Genomic DNA, 21,918 nt, shown 5'->3' with positions numbered 1-21,918 from the left:
ACAGCAGGAAACCTCCGCTCAGAATCCAACAGAGTGCATGCATGCAGCACAGCTTACTCCTAACCCTGTGTACACCCTCTGCTGATTCCGCACTATATTCGCAGATGCCACTCAGAACTGCCACCTGTCCCACATGGTAAAGGCTACGAGCACCTAACGCCAGCCCATTTCCCTGCTACATCACACCTCATTAAAAAACAAACGCTTCCTCATCTCCTGGTGGTCATCTTTACTTTACAGACCCCACAGTATGTCTCCCATTTCTCATCAATGTAAGTGTGGACGCTAGTGTTATACCTACGACACTGGCCCCACCTCGCATATTTCCTACTGGACTGACATTGTATGCATCAAACAACTCCTGCATCAAGTCCTCAGCACTGTGAATCTTCAGGTCCATCTGAAATCCGAACCGTATTTGCCATGGAATTTTCACGTCGCTGATGTCGTTGAATTGGTGCTTGACACTGATTTCCTTAGACGTTTCAAACTTTCACCCAACAAACAGTCAACTTGACTGTTACAATATGCATCTGACTCACTAACTCCAGGCCCATTCGACACTGCCCCTTCCATGCTATATATACAATACACCTTCCTACCCTCCTTCACTGAGTGCTCTAGGTTATTAGCCCAGCTCCCTCTTTCACTGATCGAGCTTTCGCTCGGGCACTTCACCATCGATGCTCTTTGAGTGCACACGTCACTACAACAACAGATTGATGCTGTATCTGCATGGCTGACACAGGCTCTTCACATAGCATGCCAGCTCCCCAATCTGATTTCCTCACAACCAGCAATAGAGCTGCTATCAAGTATGCCCTCCATCACTGCCATCGATGTCTCAGAATTCCAAGGTCAGTGACATTTGTCAAATCAGTGTCTCACCCTTGCTCTCTGACAGTGGCGCTACTCAGGTGATTTTCAACAATTCATTCATGATAGTGATCTGTAATGGCTTGTGGCACAGAATTAATAAAACAGAAGGTGCGTCCAAATATTATAAGGAGAGCTGCCTTAACACTTAAAGGTGATGACATCCCAAGTCAATTACCAGGAAACTACTTAACGCTGGAACCACATGTCCATTAGATAGCAATTGTCTTCCCCATACATCTTGTGCAGAATAAAGATGGCTTGTTTCTTCTATGCTGGGATTACTGGGTCCTGAACTCTAGAACTATCACAGACTTCATCCAATTCCATAATGGTGCACTTGTGTTCAGAGTTCTGGACTGCTGCAAAGCTTACCACCACATACCTTTTTTCACTGATGACTTTCAAAAAGCAGAACTGATTACCCCCCTTCAGGCTTTATGAGTAATCCTTCATGCCTTACGGCCTCAAAAATAAGGCTCAAATGTAGGGGATATTTATTGAATCTCTCTTGCCATTAGCATAAGCATCTCTTGATAACATCTTGATTTTATCATCTGCCACTAAGGCGCTTGAAAAGCACATGCGGCGACGTATGTTGAATGGTCGTTGAGGGGAGACTGTTGGTAGCCCCAATGGTTCATGTGATTTCAATTGGTGCCGTACTGAAATCTGTGCAACAATGTAGCATTTGTAGTGTCCTGTGTGGACGGTAGCTCACGATCCTACTACAGAAAGTTATAAGTTGTGGCGCCACAGTAGATGCGGCTGCGAACCCGGCTTTATACTTTACATTGTTTTGAAGCCAGAGTGGGTGAGGCCTGCCGGCATTTTAAGTAGCTCAAAACATTAGCAAACTACTGTTCACGAGTGCTTCTTGTTCGTTATTTCTGTCGTGTGCATGCAACAACTGTTTTAAATACTGGAAGTTATAAGACCAATGACCTTGCAGTTTAGCCTCCTCTCCAAATCAACCCAATGAACCCAACTAGAAGTTATAGAGCTTAACTCAGAGTACATGGCCAAGAAAATGGCAGCAAGTAATAAACAAGTGAAGTTAAAAAAAAAGAGTTGTGATGCTCAGTGACAGTGACGCCAGGATAATTGCCGAAAAAATAAATGATTATCGTACATCACTTATGGCTAGAGGAATAACAAAACCGAATGCACCTCTCACTGAGATAATAAAAAAGAATAGCTCACTAAACTAGTTATCCAAGAATGATACCGTCATAATCATGGGTGGAAGCAATGATGTTTGCCAGAAGGAGGGTAAACATGCTACAAAGTGTTTAAAATCTACACTACATGATCTCAAAGTGTCTAACGTTTTAGTTGCTAGCATGCCACACAGATACGATCTGCAGGGTAACACAGTCATAAATTCGGAGCTTGAAAAAATAAACACACAGTTACAAAAATTATGGAAGGCCTATCATAATGTGACATTCTTCGAACTTCCCATACCAAGAGAACTGTTTACGAAACATCGACAATACATAACAATGCTGGAAAGTCGTTCATTGGTAAAATGCTAGCAGAATTAATGCAAAATGTTGACCTCATTACAAGAAAAGCTGTTCGATCGCGTCCGCATTGTTACTTTGTGCCAGGAAGGGCTCTTAACAAGGGAAGTGTTCAGGCGTCTCGGAGTGAACCAAAGACATGTTGTTCGGACATGGAGGAGATACAGAAAGACACGAGCTGTCGATGACATGCTTCGCCCAGGCCGCCCAAGGGCTACTACTGCAGTGGATGACCGCTACCTACAGATTATGGCTCAGAGGAACCCTCACAGTAACGCCACCATGTTGAATAATGCTTTTCGTGCAGCTCCCGGACGTCCTCTTACGACTCAAACTGTGCGCAATAGGCTGTATGATTCACAACTTCACTCCCGACGTCCATGGTGAGGTCCATCTTTGCAACCACGACACCTTGCAGCGCAAAACAGATGGGCCCAACAACATGCTGAATGGACCGCTCAGGATTGGCATAACGCTCTCTTCATCAGCGAGTGTCGCATATGCCTTCAAACAGACAATCGTCGGAGAAGTGTTTGGAGGCAACCTGGTCAGGATGGTCACCTTAGACACACTATCCAGTGAGTGCAGCAAGGTGGAGGTTCCCTGCCATTTTGGGGTGGCATTATGTGGGGCCAACGTACGCAGCTGGTGGTCATGGGAGGCGCTGTAATGGCTATATGATACATGAATGCTATCCTCCAACCGATAGTGCAACCATATCGGAAGCGTATTGGCATGGCATTCGCCTTCATTGACGACAATTTGCGCCCCCATCTTGTGAATGACTTCCTTCAGGATAACGACATCGCTCGACTAGAGTGGCCAGCGTGTTTTCCAGACTTGAACCCTATCGAACATGACTGGGATAGATTGAAAAGGGCTGTTAATGGACAACATGACCCGTCAACCACTCTGAGAGATCTACACCGAATCGTCGTTGAGGAGTGGGACAATCTGGACCGACAGTGCCTTGATGAGCTTGTGGATAGTTTGCCATGATGAATACAGGTATGCATCAATGCAAGAGGACGTGCTACTGGGTATTAGATGTACCGGTGTGTACAGCAGTCTGGACCACCACCTCTGAAGGCCTCAGTGGTGCAACATGCAATATGTGGTTTTCATGACCAATAAAAAAGGCGGAAATTATGTTTATGATGATCACTATTCCAGTCTTCTGTAGAGGTTCCAGAACTCTTGGAACGGAGGTGACGCAAAGCTTTTTTGATGTGTGTATATCATATTACACAGACACAGCAGGTAGGTGAGTAATTTAATGCGTATTACAGAAAATACAAGACAATACTTTAAAAAGTTGTCAAGGAAGCAAAAATGAAGGCAAATGATCTATACATTCAGTCTGCTGGAAACAAGAACAATGCTACGCGGAAAGTTGCGAAACAACAGACACGTAACTACCAGAAATGCCAACATCATCTTATGTCAAGATGGAGAGAAAGTAACAGAGTGAAGGAAAGTACAGGAAAGTACCAAATACCTTCGACAGCTATTTGACAAACAAATGTGCACAACTAGTTAGTAAGATTACTACAGGTAACCAAAATACAATAAGATCAACAGCTCTGCTACCTCATTCTTTCTGTACCCAACGAATGAAGAAGAAATCCGGAACATCATAAAAACCTTAAAAACGAACCAGTCCACAGGAGTAAATGGTATACATGACAAAATAATAAAAAAGATGTAGTGAACATATTGTAAAACCACTATCATATTTATGCAACAGTTCACTGGCATCAGGGACTTTCCCTTCTTGTCTAAAAATTGCAAAATTTAAACCAGTCTACAAAAAAGGAAACACAAAGATGTTGGCAATTACAGGCCAATTGTCCTGTTGTCTAGATTCTCAAGAATTCTAGACAAAATCTTCCACAAAACACTTACAGCCTTTATGGAAAATTATCAAATCTGGGTTTAGGAAGAACCGCTAAATCAACAGTGCTACCTACGAATTGCTAAGTGAAATTTACCAGAAAGTGGACAGTTGCGATTATATCACTGGTGCAAGCCTTGACGTATCAAAAGCATTCTATATAGCGGATTATGAAGCACTCCTACAAAATTAAATCAACTGGCCATCAGATGCACACCAAATGACTGGATAAGGTCCTACTTTTGCGAACAGAAACAAACAGTGAAAATACAACACAATGACAGCAACAAAATCACAAATCATTACTCAGCTCAGCAGGACATGAAATATAGTGTTCCCCAAGGATCAGTACTGGGACCAGTGCTGTTCACCCCCCCCCCCCCACCCCCCACCCACAGTACTGATCCTCCTATATGTAAATGCCCAACAAACAAACATACAGTGTCAAAAAGCTGACCAGTTTGCTGACAACACAAGTTTTCTCTTTACCGCAAAATCTGAAAACCTACTTCAAGAAAACATAACAAAGACAATGGGCAGCATAGCAGAATGATTCCCATACAATAAGTTAATAATAAATGAAGGAAATGGTGTAGCAAACAACTTCCATGTCAAGGAAAAGGTTCCACAAACTTTAAATACCCAGTTGAAAAAGAAAGCTCTAAATAGAGTGGACCTGACAAAGTTTCTCGGCCTGTGGATCCAGGATAATGTCAGGTGGGGAACTCATATTCTCAATCTCAGCAAAAAATTGAACACATCATGATATGTGATGAGGATACTTGATAGCTACTGTAGTAAAGACAGCCCAAAAAGTGTGTACTATGCAAGTGTCCAATCAATGCTGAATGATGGAGTCATTTTGTGAGGAGCTTCTCCAAATATCATAAAGATATTTAGATTCCAAAAGAACCATAGAAGGTGCCAAACACAAAAACTCTTGCAAGCCACTCTTCATAAAAATGTAAATCCTCCCACATCCACGCCTTTATGTATATGAAACCTTAGTGCTCAAACAGCAGTATGCGACTGAAAATCCTGCACTCTTCCTCAAAAAGCAATGTGTACCCACTCATAACACAAGGCAAAAAAGATGGATCTCCCTGTACATCATACAAAAACTAAGCTCAACCAAAATGGAATTCTACACATTAGAAAAAAGTTATTCAGGAAACTACCAAGTAACATAAATCAATAAACATGGCAGAGCTCAGAACTGCGGGAAAGGCATATCTAACTTGTCACTGCTTCTACAGGCTGAAAGAGTTCCTTGTTAAATAATAATGTACTAATTTTATCCACTGAAACCACAGTAACATTGTAAATATAAATAATTTGCCAATAGTAAATAATATAACCATAAGAGAGTAACGATGTTAAAATGATAGAAACAATATTGTATTAAATGACATCCAACAATTTATGTACATTCTATGTACCAACAAGGTCCCATCGACAAATAAATACATGGATAACATAATGTCAGGAAAGAAATTTCGAACGTTTTTCTGTTCTTGAATGCGTATTTGCTGTAGTAATACCACACAGTCAGAGTGATGACAGGGGCAAGTGTCTCCACTGTCAACTGTGGGGTATGAATGCGGTGAACCTAATGTTTTAGGCTAGTTAAGATGGCGAACATCGGCTTCAAGTTCGTGACGCAATGCCATCTCTCTTCTTATTTTTTTACCTCCATGTAATTGAGACTGAATGCATGTGTAATATTCGAGCAAACAACCCTGCCGCGCGGAGCGGTAGCTGATGGGAGCGACTGTAAATGCCTAAATGGGAAATGCCTTTACGGTCGCTCCTACCAGCCACCGCGCCGAGTGTTAACTTAGTTCGAGCATATTATAATCTTTGTATATTTACTAAGCCAATTGAAGGATGGGTGAATGTTTTCTTGATGTGGTCTTTGGAGAAGTAAACCACGTGGAAATGTGTACATAAGTTTGTTTATATTGTAGTTGTAATTGTGCGGTGTAAACACGACATAGTTTTCTTTGGTATTTCTGTTACTTGTTGTTAACGAACGGCAAGAATGGTGATGTACGGAAACAAGATGTTAGTCATCTCTGCTTGTTAAACTTAGCGTATAACAGTATTAGTGACAATTTAAAAAAAATATATCCAGCCATTCTACTAAAGGTGAGTTATTATTTTATACTGATAAAGAGAACTGCGGAAAATTATTTTTGCATATGTATACACTGACGTGGTCGTAATTATGTTTTCAAGGTCATCCGTAAAAATTACTGCGAACGGCTGAAAGCAAGGGGAAACTACAGCCGTAATTTTTCCCGTGCGCATGCAGCTTTACTGTATGATTAAATGATGATGGCGTCCTCTTCGGTAAAATATTCCGGAGGTAAAAAAGTCCCCCATTCGGATCTCCGGGCGGGTACTACTCAAGAGGACGTCGTTATCAGGAGAAAGAAAACTGGCGTTCTACGGCTCGGAGCGTGGAATGTCATATCCCTTAATCGGGCAGGTAGGTTAGAAAATTTAAAAAGCGACATGGATAGGTTAAAGTTACATATAGTGGGAATTAGCAAAGTTCGATGGCAGGAGGAACAAGACTTCTGGTCAGGTGAATACCGGGTTATAAATAAAAAATCAAATAGGGGTAATGCAGGAGTAGGCTTAATAATGAATATAAAAATAGGAGTGTGGGTTCAAGAATCATAAAAGAATGTTGTATACATGGAAGCATCCTGGAGATACTAAAGGGTATCAGATAGATTATATAATGGTAAGACAGAGATTTAGGAACCAGGTTTTAAATTGTTGGACATTTCCAGAGGCAGATGTGGACTCTGACCACAATCTATTCGTTATGAACTGTAGATTAAAACTGAAGAAACTGCAAAAAGGTGGGAATTTAAGGAGATAGGACCTGGATAAACTGACTAAACCAGAGGTTGTACAGAGTTTCAGGGAGAGCATTAGGGAACAATTGACAGGAATTGGGGAAAGAAATACAGTAGAAGAAGAATGGGTAGCTTTGAGGGATGAAATAGTGAAGGCAGCAAAGGATCAAGTGGGTAAAAAGACGAGGGCTAGTAGAAATCCTTGGGTAACAGAAGAAATATTGAATTTAATTGATGAAAGGAGAAAATATAAAAATGCATGCAGGCAAACAGGAATACAAACGTCTCAAAAATGAGATCAACAGGAAGTGCAAAATGGCTAAGCAGGGATGGCAAGAGGACAAATGTAAGGATGCAGCGGCATATCTCACTAGGGGTAAGAGAGATACTGCCTACAGGAAAATTAAAGAAACCTTTGGGAAAAGAGAGCCACTTGTATGAATATCAAGAGCTCAGATGGAAACCCAGTTCTAAGCAAAGAGGGTAAAGCAGAAAGGTGGAAGGAGTATATAGAGGGTCTATACAAGGGCGATGTACTTGAGGACAATATTATGGAAATGGAAGAGGATGTAGATGAAGATGAAATGGGAGATACGATACTGCGAGAAGAGTTTGACAGAGCACTGAAAGACCTGAGTCGAAACAAGTCCCCGGGAGTAGACAACATTTCATTAGAACTACTGATGGCCTTGGGAGAGCCAGTCCTGACAAATCTCTACCATCTGGTGAGCAAGATGTACGAGACAGGCGAAATACCCTCAGACTTCAAGAAGAATATAATAATTCCAATCCCAAAGAAAGCAGGTGTTGACAGATGTGAAAATTACCGAACTATCAGTTTAACAAGTGACAGCTGCAAAATACTAACGCGAATTATTTACAGACGAATGGAAAAACTAGTAGAAACCGACCTCGGGGAAGATAAGTTTGGATTCCGTAGAAATATTGGAACACCTGAGGCAATACTGACATTACGATTTATCTTAGCAGAAAGATTAAGGAAAGGCAAACCTATGTTTCTAGCATTTGTAGACTTAGAGAAAGCTTTTGACAATGTTGACCGGAATACTCTCTTTCAAATTCTAAAGGTGGCAGGGGTAAAATACAGCGAGCGAAAGGCTATTTACAATTTGTACAGAAACCAGATGGCAGTTATAAGAGTCGAGGGGTATGAAAGGGAAGCAGTTGTTGGGAGGGAAGTGAGACAGGGTTGTAGTCTCTCCCCGATGTTATTCAATCTGTATATTGAGCAAGCAGTGAAGGAAACAAAAGAAAAATTCGGAGCAGGTATTAAAATCCATGGAGAAGAAATAAAAACTTTGAGGTTCGCCGATGACATTGTAATCCTGTCAGAGACAGCAAAGGACTTGGAAGAGCAGTTGAACGGAGTGGACAGTGTCTTGAAAGGAGGATATAAGATGAACATCAACAAAAGCAAAACGAGGATACTGGAATATAGTCGAATTAAGTCGGGTGATGCTGAGGGAATTAGATTAGGAAATGAGACACTTAAAGTAGTAAATGAGTTTTGCTATTTGGGGAGCAAAATAACTGATGATGGTCGAAGTAGAGAGGATATAAAATGTAGACTGGCAATGGCAAGGAAAGCGTTTCTGAAGAAGAGAAATTTGTTAATATTGAGTATAGATTTAAGTGTCAGGAAGTCGTTTTTGAAAGTATTTGTATGGAGTGTAGCCATGTATGGAAGTGAAACATGGACAATAAATAGTTTAGACAAGAAGAGAATAGAAGCTTTCGAAATGTGGTGCTACAGAAGAATGTTGAAGATTATTTGGGTAGATCACATAACTAATGACGAGGTATGGAATAGAATTGGGGAGAAGAGAAGTTTGTGGCACAACTTGACTAGAAGAAGGGACCAGTTGGTAGGACATATCCTGAGGCATCAAGGGATCACAAATTTAGCATTGGAGGGTAAAATTTGGTACTGGGAGATGAAGGAGCTTGCACAGGATAGCTTACCCTGGAGAGCTGCATCAAACCAGTCTCAGGACTGAAGACCACAACAACAACACCATAAAAATTAGGTACTGAAGATATACATTGACGAAACGTGTGCAGTATTGATGTTATTGAGCAAATGCCTCATTGGGCAGGGCAGTGTGAGTACTTGGGAGTACTCTCAACACGTCGAGTGAACGTTTCAGTATCGTTACACAGAAGCCGTTGACATCGATTTGGTGTAATAATGCTATAGTTTAAAACACAGCAATAATCTGAATCTGAAGCTGTTTGTGCAATATATTGCAGCCATATTCACTCCCTTTACGTAGGTGGTTCATAAAATTTTCAATGGTGCTCAGAAGTCATTCTAGGGGAATCACTTGCTGTAACAGGAACTGTTGCTTGTTAATCACTCTCATCCTGAGTACCATTACATTAATTAGACGCTATGGTGCTGACCATTGTTTAGAAGCCCTTCGATATCATATCTTATTGAAGAGGATCAATTCTGTAAAATACCGTTGTTAGTTACAAACATTTCTGCGCCCATCTCACTAGCACAAAACCCGAGTGACGAGTGATAGCAAAAATGTTAAGTTAATGACACAGCATCTCAATGGCCAGCCTAGATCTCTCGAACCAGGAACACCTACGAATGGATCGACAAACATTGTCACGTAGACAATGCGAGATATACTCGCCTGTGGTTTGTAATACACCAACTTTCATTAATTTCCCAACTTTGTCACACATTTGGCGCTTGACACATTCAACATTCAATCCATACAACCACAAAATCTTTGTTGTTGTACCCATATCATCGTTTATTCCAGCACACAACCACCTTCTGTTAAGCTTCTTAGTCATACCAGTAACTAATTACAAACAAAAAACAAAATTAAATCGCCAAACGTAAAGAACATGTCGAATTAGTAATTCCAAAATCAAAAACAAATCCGTAGGCAGTAACTACTGACATTGAAATAACTCACTAACAAACAACCAGACACACAATTCCGATGTGAATACTAGCATAAAGCATTCCACCACCACAATTACTCATTAACATTACTAAAAAAACAACAACATTGAAACATCAACATTCAATACTGGCGTGTGCCACCATAGCCCTATACTCCAAAACACATTCTTCAAACACAATCTATTCCAAAAATGCTAGACAGGGACAAAGGAAATACTGCTGAACATTTAAGCTTTCGAACAAAAAAGTGCTTCATAGAAATAAGTGACGCACATTCAAGCAAGCACAATTCAGTCACATGGCTATGGTCTCTGGCCGCTGGGGCCTGACTGCTGAATGCTGTCACAGGAAGTCCTGCCGTTGATGGGATAAGATATACCTGTGACATGGCTGGGGTAGGTGTGTAGTAGGAAGTCTTGCATTTAGGTGTATTGTAGGCATATGAGCCATCAGGCAAGGGGTTGGAAGCAGGCCTGGAGAAGGGATGGACAAGGATATTGTGTAGGTTTGGTGGGCACCCGAAGAGTCTGCTTACACAAGTTTACTAAAATTTGATTTTTGTTGTTGTTGTTGTTGTGGCCCTCAGTCGTGAGACTGGTTTGATGCAGCTCTCCATGCTACTCCATCCTGTGCAAGCTTCTTCATCTCCCAGTACCTACTGCAGCCTACATCCTTCTGAATCTGATTAGTGTATTCATCTCTTGGTCTCCCTCTACGATTTTTACCCTCCACGCTGCCCTCCAATACTAAATTGGTGATCCCTTGGTGCCTCAGAACATGTCCTACCAACCGAACCCTTCGTCTGGTCAAGTTGTGCCACAAACTCCTCTTCTCACCAATTCTATTCAATACCTCCTCATTAGTTATGTGATCTACCCATCTAATCTTCAGTATCCTTCTGTAGGACCATACTTCGAAACCTTCTATTTGCTTCTTGTCTACACTATTTATTATCCATGTTTCACTTCCATATATGGCTACACTCCATACAAATACTTTCAGATATGACTTTCTGACATTTAAATCTATACTCGATGTTAACAAATTTTTCTTCTTCAGAAACACTTTTGTTGCCATTGCCAGTCTACATTTTATGTTCTCTCTACTTCGACCATCATCAGTTATTTTGCTCCCCAAGTAGCAAAACTCCTTTACTACTTTAAGTGTCTCATTTCCTAATCTAATTCTCTCAGCATCACCTCACTTAATTCGACTACATTCCATTATCCACGTTTTGCTTTCGTTGATGTTCATCTTATACTCTCCTTTCAAAATACTGTCTATTCCGTTCAACTGTTCTTCCAAGTCCTTTGCTGTCTGTGACAGAATTACAATGTCATCGGTGAACCTCAAATTTTTTATTTCTTCTCCATGGATTTTAATACCTACTCTGAACTTTTCTTCTCTTTCCTTTACTGCTTGCTCAATATACAGATTGAATAACATTGGGGAGATGCTACAACCCTGTCTCACTCCCTTCCCAACCACTGCTTCCCTTTCATGTCCCTCGACTCTTATAACGGCTTTCTGCTTACTGTACAAATTGTAAATAGCCTTTCGCTCCCTGTATTTTATCCCTGCCACCTTCAGAATTTGAAAGAGAGTATTCCAGTCAACATTGTCAAAAGCTTTCTCTAAGTCTACAAATGCTAGAAATGTATGTTTGCCTTTCCTTAATCTTTCTTCTAAGATAAATCTTAGGGTCAGTATTGCCTCACGTGATCCAACATTTCTACGGAATCCAAACTGATCTTCCCCGAGGTTGGCTTCTACCAGTTTTTCCATTCATCTGTAAGGAATTCGTGTTAGTATTTTGCAGCTGTGACTTATTAAACTGATAGTTCGGTAATTTTCACATCTGTCAACACCTGCTTTCTTTGGGATTGGAATTATTATATTCTTCTTAAAGTCTGAAGGGATTTCGCCTGTCTCATACATCTTGCTCACCAGATGGTAGAGTTATGTCAGGACTGGCTCTGCCAAGGCTGTCAGTAGTTCTAATGGAATGTTGTCTACTCCCGGGGCCTTGTTTTGACTCAGGTCTTTCAGTGCTCTGTCAAACGCTTCACGCAGTATCATCTACATCCTCTTTCATTTCCATAATATTGTCCTCAAGTACATCGCCCTTGTATAGACCCTCTATATACTCCTTCCACCTTTCTGCTTTCCCTTCTTTGCTTAGAACTGGGTCTCCATCTGAGCTCTTGATATTCATACCAGTGGTTCTTTTCTCCAAAGGTCTCTTTAATTTTCCTGTAGGCAGTAATTATCTTACCCCTAGTGAGATAAGCCTCTACATCCTTACATTTGTCCTCTAGGCATCCCTGCTTAGCCATTTTGCACTTCCTGTTGATCTCATTTTTGAGACGTTTGTATTCCTGTTTGCCTGCCTGCATTTATATATTTTCTCCTTTTATCAGTTAAATTCATTATCTCTTCTGTTACCCCAGGATTTCTACTAGCCCTCATCTTTTTACCTACCTGATCCTCTGCTGCCTTCACCCATTCTTCTTCTACTGTATTTCTTTCCCCCATTCCTGTCAATTGTTCCCTTATGCTCTCCCTGAAACTGTGTACAACCTTTGGTTTAGTCAGTTTATCCAGGTCCCATCACCTTAAATTCCCACCCTTTTGCAGCTTCTTCAGTTTTAATCTACAGTTCATGACCAATAGATTGTGGTCAGAGTCCACATCTGCCCCTGGAAATGTCTTACAATTTAAAACCTGGTTCCAAAATCTCTGTCTTACCATTATGTAATTAATCCAGGCTTCTTCCATGTATACAACATTCTTTCATGATTCTTGAACCAAGTGTTAGCTATGATTAACTTATGCTCTGTGCAAAATTCTACCAGGTGGCTTCCTCTTTCATTTCTCGGCCCCAATCCATATTCGCCTACTATGTTTCCTTCTCTCCCTTTTCCTACTGACGAATTCCAGTCTCCCGTGACTACTAAATTTTCGTCACCCTTCACTATCTGAATAATTTCTTCTATCTCTTCATACATTTCATCAATTTCTTCCTCATCTGCAGAGCTAGTTGGCATATAAATTTGAACTACTGTAGTAGGCGTGGTCTTCGTGCCTATCTTTGCCACAATAATGCGTTCACTATGCTGTTTGTAGTAGCTTACCCGCATTCCTATTTTTTTATCCATTATTAAACATACTCCTGCATTACCCCTATTTGATTTTGTATTTATAACCCTGTATTCACTTGACCAAAAGTCTTGTTCCTCCTGCACCGAACTTTTCTAATTCCCACTATATCTATCTTTAACTTTTCCATTTTCTTTTTTAAATTTTCTAACCTACCTGCCCGATTAAGGGATCTGACATTCCACGCTCCGATCTGTAGAACCATCAGTTTTCTTTCTCCTGATAACGACGTCCTCTTGAGTAGTCCCCGCCCGGAGATCCGAATGGGGGACTTTTTTACCTCCGGAATATTTTACCAAAGAGGACGGCATCATCATTTAATGCTACAGTAAAGCTGCATGCCCTCGGGAAAAATTACGGCTGTAGTTTCCCCTTGCTTTCAGCCGTTGGAGTACCACAGCAGCAAAGCTGTTTTGGTTAGTGTTACAAGGCCAGATTAGTCAATCATCCAGACTGTTGCCCCTGCAACTACTGAAAAGGCAGGTGCCCCTCTTCAGGAACCACACGTTTGTCTGGCCTCTCAACAGATACCCCTCCGTTGTCGTTGCACCTATGGTATGGCTATCCGTATTGATGAGGCACGCAAGCCTCCCCACCAACGGCAAGGTCAGTGGTTCATGGGGGGGGGGGTGATTTTATTTAGAAATTGAAATTTATCCTGGAAAGAAAACTGTTAAAATTAACTTGAGCAGAGAGCCATTGTTGATGGTGGATGCATTTTTGTTAATGGCCGAACTGACTTGTAGAAAAATGCTGAAAAATTTGGAGAAGATTACAACTTATAATACCGTCATCAGTTTTGCAGGTTGGTATCTGTTATTTACCATTGAAATGGAATCATAGTTTGGAGACTCTGGCCAGATTATTTAAGGTTCCACACTCGCATTCAAGTTTACAAAACACTTTGTGCTGATCAGCAAATAATTTTTTTAAAAAACTCTTTTGAACTTCTCAAATATAGGGAATTCATGTATCTCTAGTTCTTTTAACAGTTCTACTGCCTCTTCCATCATGTGGGCCAACTTCCTCAAGACCAACTTCTGATGGCTCTCTGGGGCCAGGATCTATTCCCCAATTCCCATCTGACAATAGGAGACGATGTCATCGTGGACCCTATTGCTATCTCCAACACCTTGAGCCACCATTTTGTGGAGATTTCGAGCTCCTCCCACTATGACCCTGCCTTCCTCCATGGGAAACGGGCAGAGAGGGCTTGGGTGAGACCTTTCTCTTCTTAGAATGGTGACTGCTACCATTTCTCCTTTACTGTGAGGGGCCTAGATCATGCTCTCAGTTCATCCCGATCCTTCGCCCCATGGCCAGATGCTGTTTACATGCAGATGTTGCAGCACCTTTCTCTTGCAGGCAAGCACTTTCTGCTTAATACGTACAACTACATCTGGACAGAGGGCACGTTTCTCAAACACTGGTGTGAAACCACTGTCGTACCCACATCTAAGCTGTGTAACGACAATCACCCAGGATGATACTGCACAGTGCAATTGGTTTCTTCCACTGTATTTACTTATTCTGCCTGTTGCTCTTCTGTTTGTTGAAACTACGAGATTCCTGGGGTTCATGCTTCATAGGAAACTTTCTTGGTCCGCCCACATGATCACTGTAGTTAAGCGCTGTCTGGCTGGGCTAGCACTTGGATGGGTGACCATCCAGTCTGCTGAGCACGGTTGGCAAGCGGGGTGCATTCAGCTCTTGTGAGGCAAACTGAGGAGCTAATTGATTGTGAAGTAGCAGCTCCGGTCTCATAAACTGATGTACAGCTCGGAGAGTGGTGTGCTGACCACATGCCCCTCCATATCCGCATCCAGTGACACCTGTGGGCTGAGGATGACACGGTGGCCGGTCGGTACCATTGGGCCTTCGTAGGACTGTTCGGATGCAGTTAAGTTTTAGGGTGCAGATCAAACTCCCCTCCTCCATTAGTACTGGTCCCATGTCTATTTGAAGCTAGACCATGAGTGTTTTGTGTACGCATCTGCACGTCCGTCCCTCTTACGCTGTCTCCATACTATCCAATATTGTGACATCTGTTTGGCCACTGGCATCTTTTACCCTAGTCTGGTTGAGAGTCCGCTTGCAGAAGCTGCCAAACTACTGCTGTCCTACGCCGTGACTTTCTCCTCAGCAGCTATGCATGCCATTTGTCTGCCATGCGTGATCACCCATCCTATGCCTCTTTCTTAAATGACTCCTGTGATCATCAGTATGGGGCATGTCCCTCTTCTGTGTTACCTCCTGGAGTTCGCTTTCGGCTCTTGCTCTGTCAGCTTGACTTCAAGTTCCCTGCAACTTTCACAGCAGGTGAGAACCCTTCATCACCTTGGCGTTGTGCGGCAGCCTGTGTTCACCTTGGCCATCATTTGCTTCCAAAGGACACTACTCCAGCCTTCAGTTTTATGACCTTCACATGGAACTTCGTGATAGTGCATTTGTGTATGCTGATGGCTCTTGGACTGATCGAGGTATCGGGTGGTTTTTTTTTGTCATAGGCGTCAACGTTGTTGTTCAGTATTGGCTTCCGGCACACTGCTCAGTATTTATAGCAAAGCTCTTTGCCCAGTATCAGGTCATGCACTACATCCGGCAACACAGGCTTGTCAATTGTGTCATCTGCTCAGACTCTCTCAGCTCCATTCAAGCCTCTGTGTGCTGTACATGATCCATCCCCTAGTGCAATGGGCCCAGGAAAGCTGTCACTTGCTCACTCTTGATGGAGCCACTGTGATGTTTATGTGGGTTCCTGGTCACGTCAGTCTGAGAGGCAACAAGGCAGCTGATGTCGCTGCCGAGGCTGCAGTCCTTGTACCTCAGCCTTCTAGTTCTTACATTCCCTCCAATGCTCTATTTGTTGCCATCTGTCAGCAGGTGGTGTCACTTTGGCATATCCACTGGTCCTCCCTTCATGGGAACAACCTCCAGGTTATTAAGCCTCTCCCAGTGGCTTGGACGACGTACTCTCGGGCCGATTGCCACGAGGAGATTATTTTAACTATGTTGCATATTGTGCACAGCCTTTTATGCCATCACCATTTGATACATCTACATCTACATTTATACTCCACAAGCCACCCAACGGTGTGTGGCAGAGGGCACTTTACGTGCCACTGTCATTACCTCCCTTTCCTGTTCCAGTCGCGTATGGTTCGCGGGAAGAACGACTGTCTGAAAGCCTCCGTGCGCGCTCGAATCTCTCTAATTTTACATTCGTGATCTCCTCGGGAGGTATAAGTAGGGGGAAGCAATATATTCGATACCTCATCCAGAAACGCACCCTCTTAAAACCTGGTGAGCAAGCTACACTGCGATGCAGAGCACCTCTCTTGCAGAGTCTGCCACTTGAGTTTGATAAACATCTCCGTAACGCTATCACGGTTACCAAATAACCCTGTGACGAAACGCGCCGCTCTTCTTTGGATCTTCTCTACCTCCTCCGTCAACCCGATCTGGTACGGATCCCACACTGATGAGCAATACTCAAGTATAGGTCGAACGAGTGTTTTGTAAGCCACCTCCTTTGTTGATGGACTACATTTTCTAAGGATTCTCCCAATGAATCTCAACCTAGTACCCACCTTACCAACAATTAATTTTATATGATCATTCCACCTCAAATCGTTCCACACGCGTACTCCCAGATATTTTACAGAAGTAACTGCTACCAGTGTTTGTTCCACTATCATACAATAAAGGATCCTTCTTTCTATGTATTCGCAATACATTACATTTGTCTGTATTAAGGGTCAGTTGCCACTCCCTGCACCAAGTGCCTATCCGCTGCAGATTTTCCTGCATTTCGCTACAATTTTCTAATGCTGCAATTTCTCTGTATACTACAGCATCATCCGCATAAATGGTGTTCCCCCACCACTTTGTGCACATTGCGCTCAGCTTTTAGCTGTCCACCATTTCCTGATGGAATGCCCTTTTTGTAACTGCTTACGTTCCTGTTTGTGTTTCCGTCTGAGTTATTGGCCATTTTAGCAAACGTCACGCGGGCTGTCAACCATGTTTTACTTTTTATCTTTTATAGCAATATGGCAAAAGCCATTTAATTTTTAGTTCTGGATCTCTGTTTCTCTATGGCGTTCCTGGTGGTTAGGAAGGATTCCGCAACATGTTTCTTCTCTCTACACCCCCCCCCCCCCTCCCTCCTCCTCCCCCTCTCTCATAGCAGCCTCTCGACTCTGCATCTAGCAGCCAACCCTGTCCCCACCATGCCCATGCACGCTCCTGCAAGCTGGAAAAAAAGGGGGGGAGGGGAGAGAGAGAGAAGAAAAACACACATGTACATACAGGCCTGATTAGTAAAATATACTGTGCAAAAAGGATTGAAAAAAAATTTTTTTTTAGAATGGAAAGATATTTTATTGTATTCATTTACTTGTCACAGCTATATGAAAACTGAACATTAATAGGTCAGTGTTAAAAAGAACTCAGTGGGATTTTTTGGCATTGTTTGTCCCCCATGACAGAGTCAAGATCTGGACTAAAACTGTTAATTTTAGCCTCAAATTACTATCTATGTACAGTCTATTCCTTTACTTATTTTTCAAAAAAATTAATTCACATAGATAAGTTCCCAAAAAAACCTATCAAATGTCTCAGTACAATTTGCTGTATAGTCGTGCAGAGCAAGACTGATGGTGGTGTTTCAGAAATGTTCTTAGCGATTTTTTTCTGTCTCTGTTATCCAACATAGTTAGGAATTTTTTAGGAATTCTATAGAAGAAATACTACTAATAAATCGCTACAACCTCAGTCATTGCTGTCATCCTCACAGTTTCCACCATATCCCAGCAGCTTCCAGATACAATTAAATCCGTGTCTGCAAACAGAATATGCTGGCATCAATGCTTCCTCTATTGAAGTTTTGTTAGAAACTGTAGAAGCCAGTGAACGATACAAGAGGGTGTTGTATGTCAGCTATAACAGTGCATAAATAATATACAGGCTGACTTTTCTATTTATTCTGAAGTTTTACCTTTAAAAAATTACACTCAGTATTCAGCAACAGTTTTCTCTTTTCTCATTCTCTTTCTTTATTTCACAGTGACTCAGCCATAAAAATTATTACACATGCCGAAATGCCAATACCTCAGTATCAGGTCTACAAACCTGCCAAATTCAAATTCTTTCAGTGGCCAAATATGTAGGAGACTTGGTGAATACTAATTCAGCATTATCTCCGTGGGAACTGAACGAGTTAATGTAAAGGCTAAAGCCCTCAAATTGTATTGGAGACACCTGGGTTCAATTCCTGGATAGGCCATCCAGGCATCGGTTTTCTGCGGTTGCCCAAGCAAGTTCTGGTATGGTCCCTTAAAACAGCCATGACTGCTTCTTTCCCTTCCTGTAGAAAGAAATTCAAGCAAAGCTCCACTTCTAATAATCTTAGCTGTGTCGCTGTGGGTAGACGTAAAACACCAGTTGTCCTTCCTTCTTTCTTGTTGTCGTTGGTTATTGGATGAGCACATCCATGCGAGTCTTTCTTGTGACTAACTGTTTCTGAGAAACTACCATCTCAGCAAGTTATGATTGGATTGTGCTATGTTATGTGTTTATGTCATGGACAACCAGCCAAGGTCATGCATCAGCCCTGTAGTGCAGTCTGTAGGCAAGTAGATTTGAAGGGGGGAGGGGGGGGGGGCGGGCAGTTTTCGGTGTGACAAAATGTCGGTTGGTTGATTTGGGGGAGGGGACCAGCAGCGAGGCCATCGATCCCATCGAATTAGGGAAGGAAATTGGCTGTGTCCTTTCACAGGAACCATCCTGGCATTTACCTGAAGAGATTTAGGGAAATCCTGGAAAACCTAAATCAGGATGGCTGGGCGCAAGTTTGAACATTCGTCCTCCCAAATGCGAGTGCAGTGTGCTAACCACTGTACCATGTTGCTTGGTCGACAGAATGAACCATTTCCTCATGGGTGGTATAGGATAATGATATGGCATTTCAACTCTTTATTTCTTTCTGTACTTGCTGACCCTGACAATTATCCCTGAAGCCCCCAATAATTTTGTCTCTCTATCTCTCTCTCACTCTCTCTCTCTCTCTCTCTCTCTCTCTCTCTCTCTCTCTCTGTGTGTGTGTGTGTGTGTGTGTGTGTGTGTGTGTGTGTGTGTCGCCTAATATAATTGTCAAACTGGCTTATTGTTCCATATAGTTGCAAGAAGTCACAATTATGATCTACAGAACATGCAAATAACAAAATAATATGTTTGTTCTTTTCTAAAATCATGTATATCCCACCTTTCATCTTCTAACTACTTGAAATCCAGCCAAGAATTTCCTTAGTCAGTCTATCATTGATTCACTTGATTATGAACCCTGCCTCTCTCCATTTCACTTCGAGTGTTCGACCCAAGTCTCTTCCTGACCCACTGGTTTGGTCCCCTGCCCCTCCTAGTAATTCCAACATACATTTCTAGATTGTTCACTGAACAACCCTCAGTATTTGAATGGGTTTCCCTGTAAAAGCCTGTGTCCCACTACCATACTGATAATATGTGCTGATAGTAAACTTTCTGTTGCAGAAATAGTGGGAAATTCATTTTGAAAACTCCGTATAGTTTAACAGAAGCACTCAGGGTCATTTTTACTCTTATGTTTATTTCTTTTTCAGTTCATTAAATTATCTTCCTACACCATAAATACAAAAATGAGTCAACTAGTTCAGTTGCTTCATAGATAATCTACATTTTTCTGTATCTTCATTGTGCAGCCCTTTAGTCATATCATAGGTCTAATTGATTTTCACAGCTACTTTCATATTTCCATAGGTGAATAATGTGTGTAGTGTTTTACTATTTCTTTTGGTGGATTTTTTGTGCTGAGTAAGATGCCAAATTAATAACACTGTAGACTTTTATTTGGGAGGTGCAGGCTTAAATTCTGCGTATGTTGTCCAAATTTATGTTCTCTGTGATTTGCCTGAATCACTTAAGCCAAAGTTTAAGAGAACTACATTGAAAAAGTCATGGCCCATTTCGTTCCTAATCCTTGTCCAATCTGAACTTGTGCTCTGTCTCTAATGGGATTGATTAGGTTTGATTTTATTTATTCATATATCCGGGGATCATCTCACAGTGATATATGGTTTTTCATGACGATACAGTGACAATAATATAGTTCAGAATATACGTAGAATGTATCCATATGTTTTAATGAATATTGGCCAGGTGGTTGGCTGTGGTTTTATTGAGGGAAACAATGTATCCGTATGTTTTCATGAGTATTGGTCAGATGGTCGGCTGTGGTATTATTGAGGGAAACAATGTGACATTTTCCCAAACAAATCCAGGAAATCCACATTAAACATAAATAAGCATGGCCAGTCAGAGCAAACTCCAGCCTCCTGAATATGAGATCGCTGTCTTAACTACCTTACTGCTTTATTTGGTCCCCCCCCCCCCCCCCCCCCCCCAATACGAAAATGTTCGTTATCTACACAGAGTTTTCACAAGATAACATATAATGGAAACGTAGTTTTGCAATGCACATCCTGGTGACTTGTAGACCATGAACATGCTACTATGCTTCTTACATTCCCTCCAGCCCATCCGGGAAACTGACTCTAGGTCTGTAAACATGCAACTATGCTCCAGGTATGTCTTCATGTCCTCACCTCAACCTACCTGAAAAACTGAGTCAGCATACCCCTGTGATGAGTGATACATTGAGAACAGGAGAATGACAAAATATTACTGTCATGCGCTGTAGGTATCAGCAGATGATTTTTTTGTAAAAGTGTTATGTTGTCATAATGTGTTGTAATGTGATGGGGTTTTGTCATTCTCTTTCATTGTTAACCACTACTCTGAGTAATCTTGCATTGTGTAATATGTGTTGTGCATGAAAAATGTTTTAGCTTCCTTTTTAAACAGATGTGTTTCAGTAATCTGTTTTATAGCCTTAGACAATTTATTATATGAATTTATTCCCTGGCGGCAGAATGATGATGTCAGTTTTTTGTTTACTTTCGCTAGGTAAATGCAAGTCCAGACTGACTCCTTGTTCTGTGATTATGTATAGAACTAGTAGTGAAATAGTTATAATATCTTCCCAGATTTGCACAAAATATTTGTAGGTGTAGTCACTTTGTACAGTAAGGATACACAGTTTTATAAATAGTTCTTTACAATGTTTTGTTCCCGTATAATAAACCCTGTCTTATCTGAAATATGTAATGCATCACTTACTGAAGGCAATTCTCCAGAGATATTGAAACATGTCATTATTAAATCTCTCTATAAGAAATGTGATAAGAGAAATGTTAATAACTATCAACCTGTTTCATTACTGACATTGTTTTCCAAAATTTTTGACTGATTTTTTAATTATAGAATAGTATCTCCCCTAAGCAACAATAATATCCTCAGTGAATCACAGTTTGGATTTCAGAGAGTTGTTCAACTGAAAATTCCATGTATACATTCACTCACAAAATTTTACAAGCAAGAAATAATAATAGTACCAGTTGGTATTTCCAGCGGCATTTGACTGTGTGTGTGTGTGTGTGTGTGTGTGTGTGTGTGTGTGTGTGTGTGTGTGTCACAATATTCTTCCACAAATGCAGGAATATGTACTTAGTAATTCAACCAGTTTAATCAGGAGAGATTCTCGTAACATAG

The 21,918-nt window shown here is 41.5% G+C and overlaps 1 protein-coding gene across 3 annotated transcripts in view; it reads left to right on the top strand.

Annotated features, from left to right (window-relative positions):
- Positions 1-6,199: 6,199 nt before the first annotated feature.
- Positions 6,200-21,918, top strand: part of LOC126253672 (protein SDA1 homolog) — a 208,504-nt gene continuing 192,785 nt past the window's right edge. Inside the window, exon 1 of one of the 3 annotated variants that reach the window (XM_049955211.1) lies at positions 6,200-6,444. Coding sequence is in view for 2 of the 3 variants with exons in the window: in XM_049955196.1 (XP_049811153.1) it covers positions 14,023-14,077 (55 nt within the window). In the remaining variant the exon portion in view is untranslated. Of the gene's footprint in view, positions 6,445-13,637; positions 13,879-14,007; positions 14,078-21,918 lie in introns of those variants that run through there. The other 2 variants (XM_049955205.1, XM_049955196.1) reach the window with 2 other exon arrangements.

The sequence above is a fragment of the Schistocerca nitens genome, chromosome 1 (genome assembly GCF_023898315.1).
Source record: "Schistocerca nitens isolate TAMUIC-IGC-003100 chromosome 1, iqSchNite1.1, whole genome shotgun sequence".
Lineage (NCBI taxonomy): Eukaryota > Metazoa > Arthropoda > Insecta > Orthoptera > Acrididae > Schistocerca > Schistocerca nitens.
This window is presented reverse-complemented; position numbering and strand designations above follow the sequence as displayed.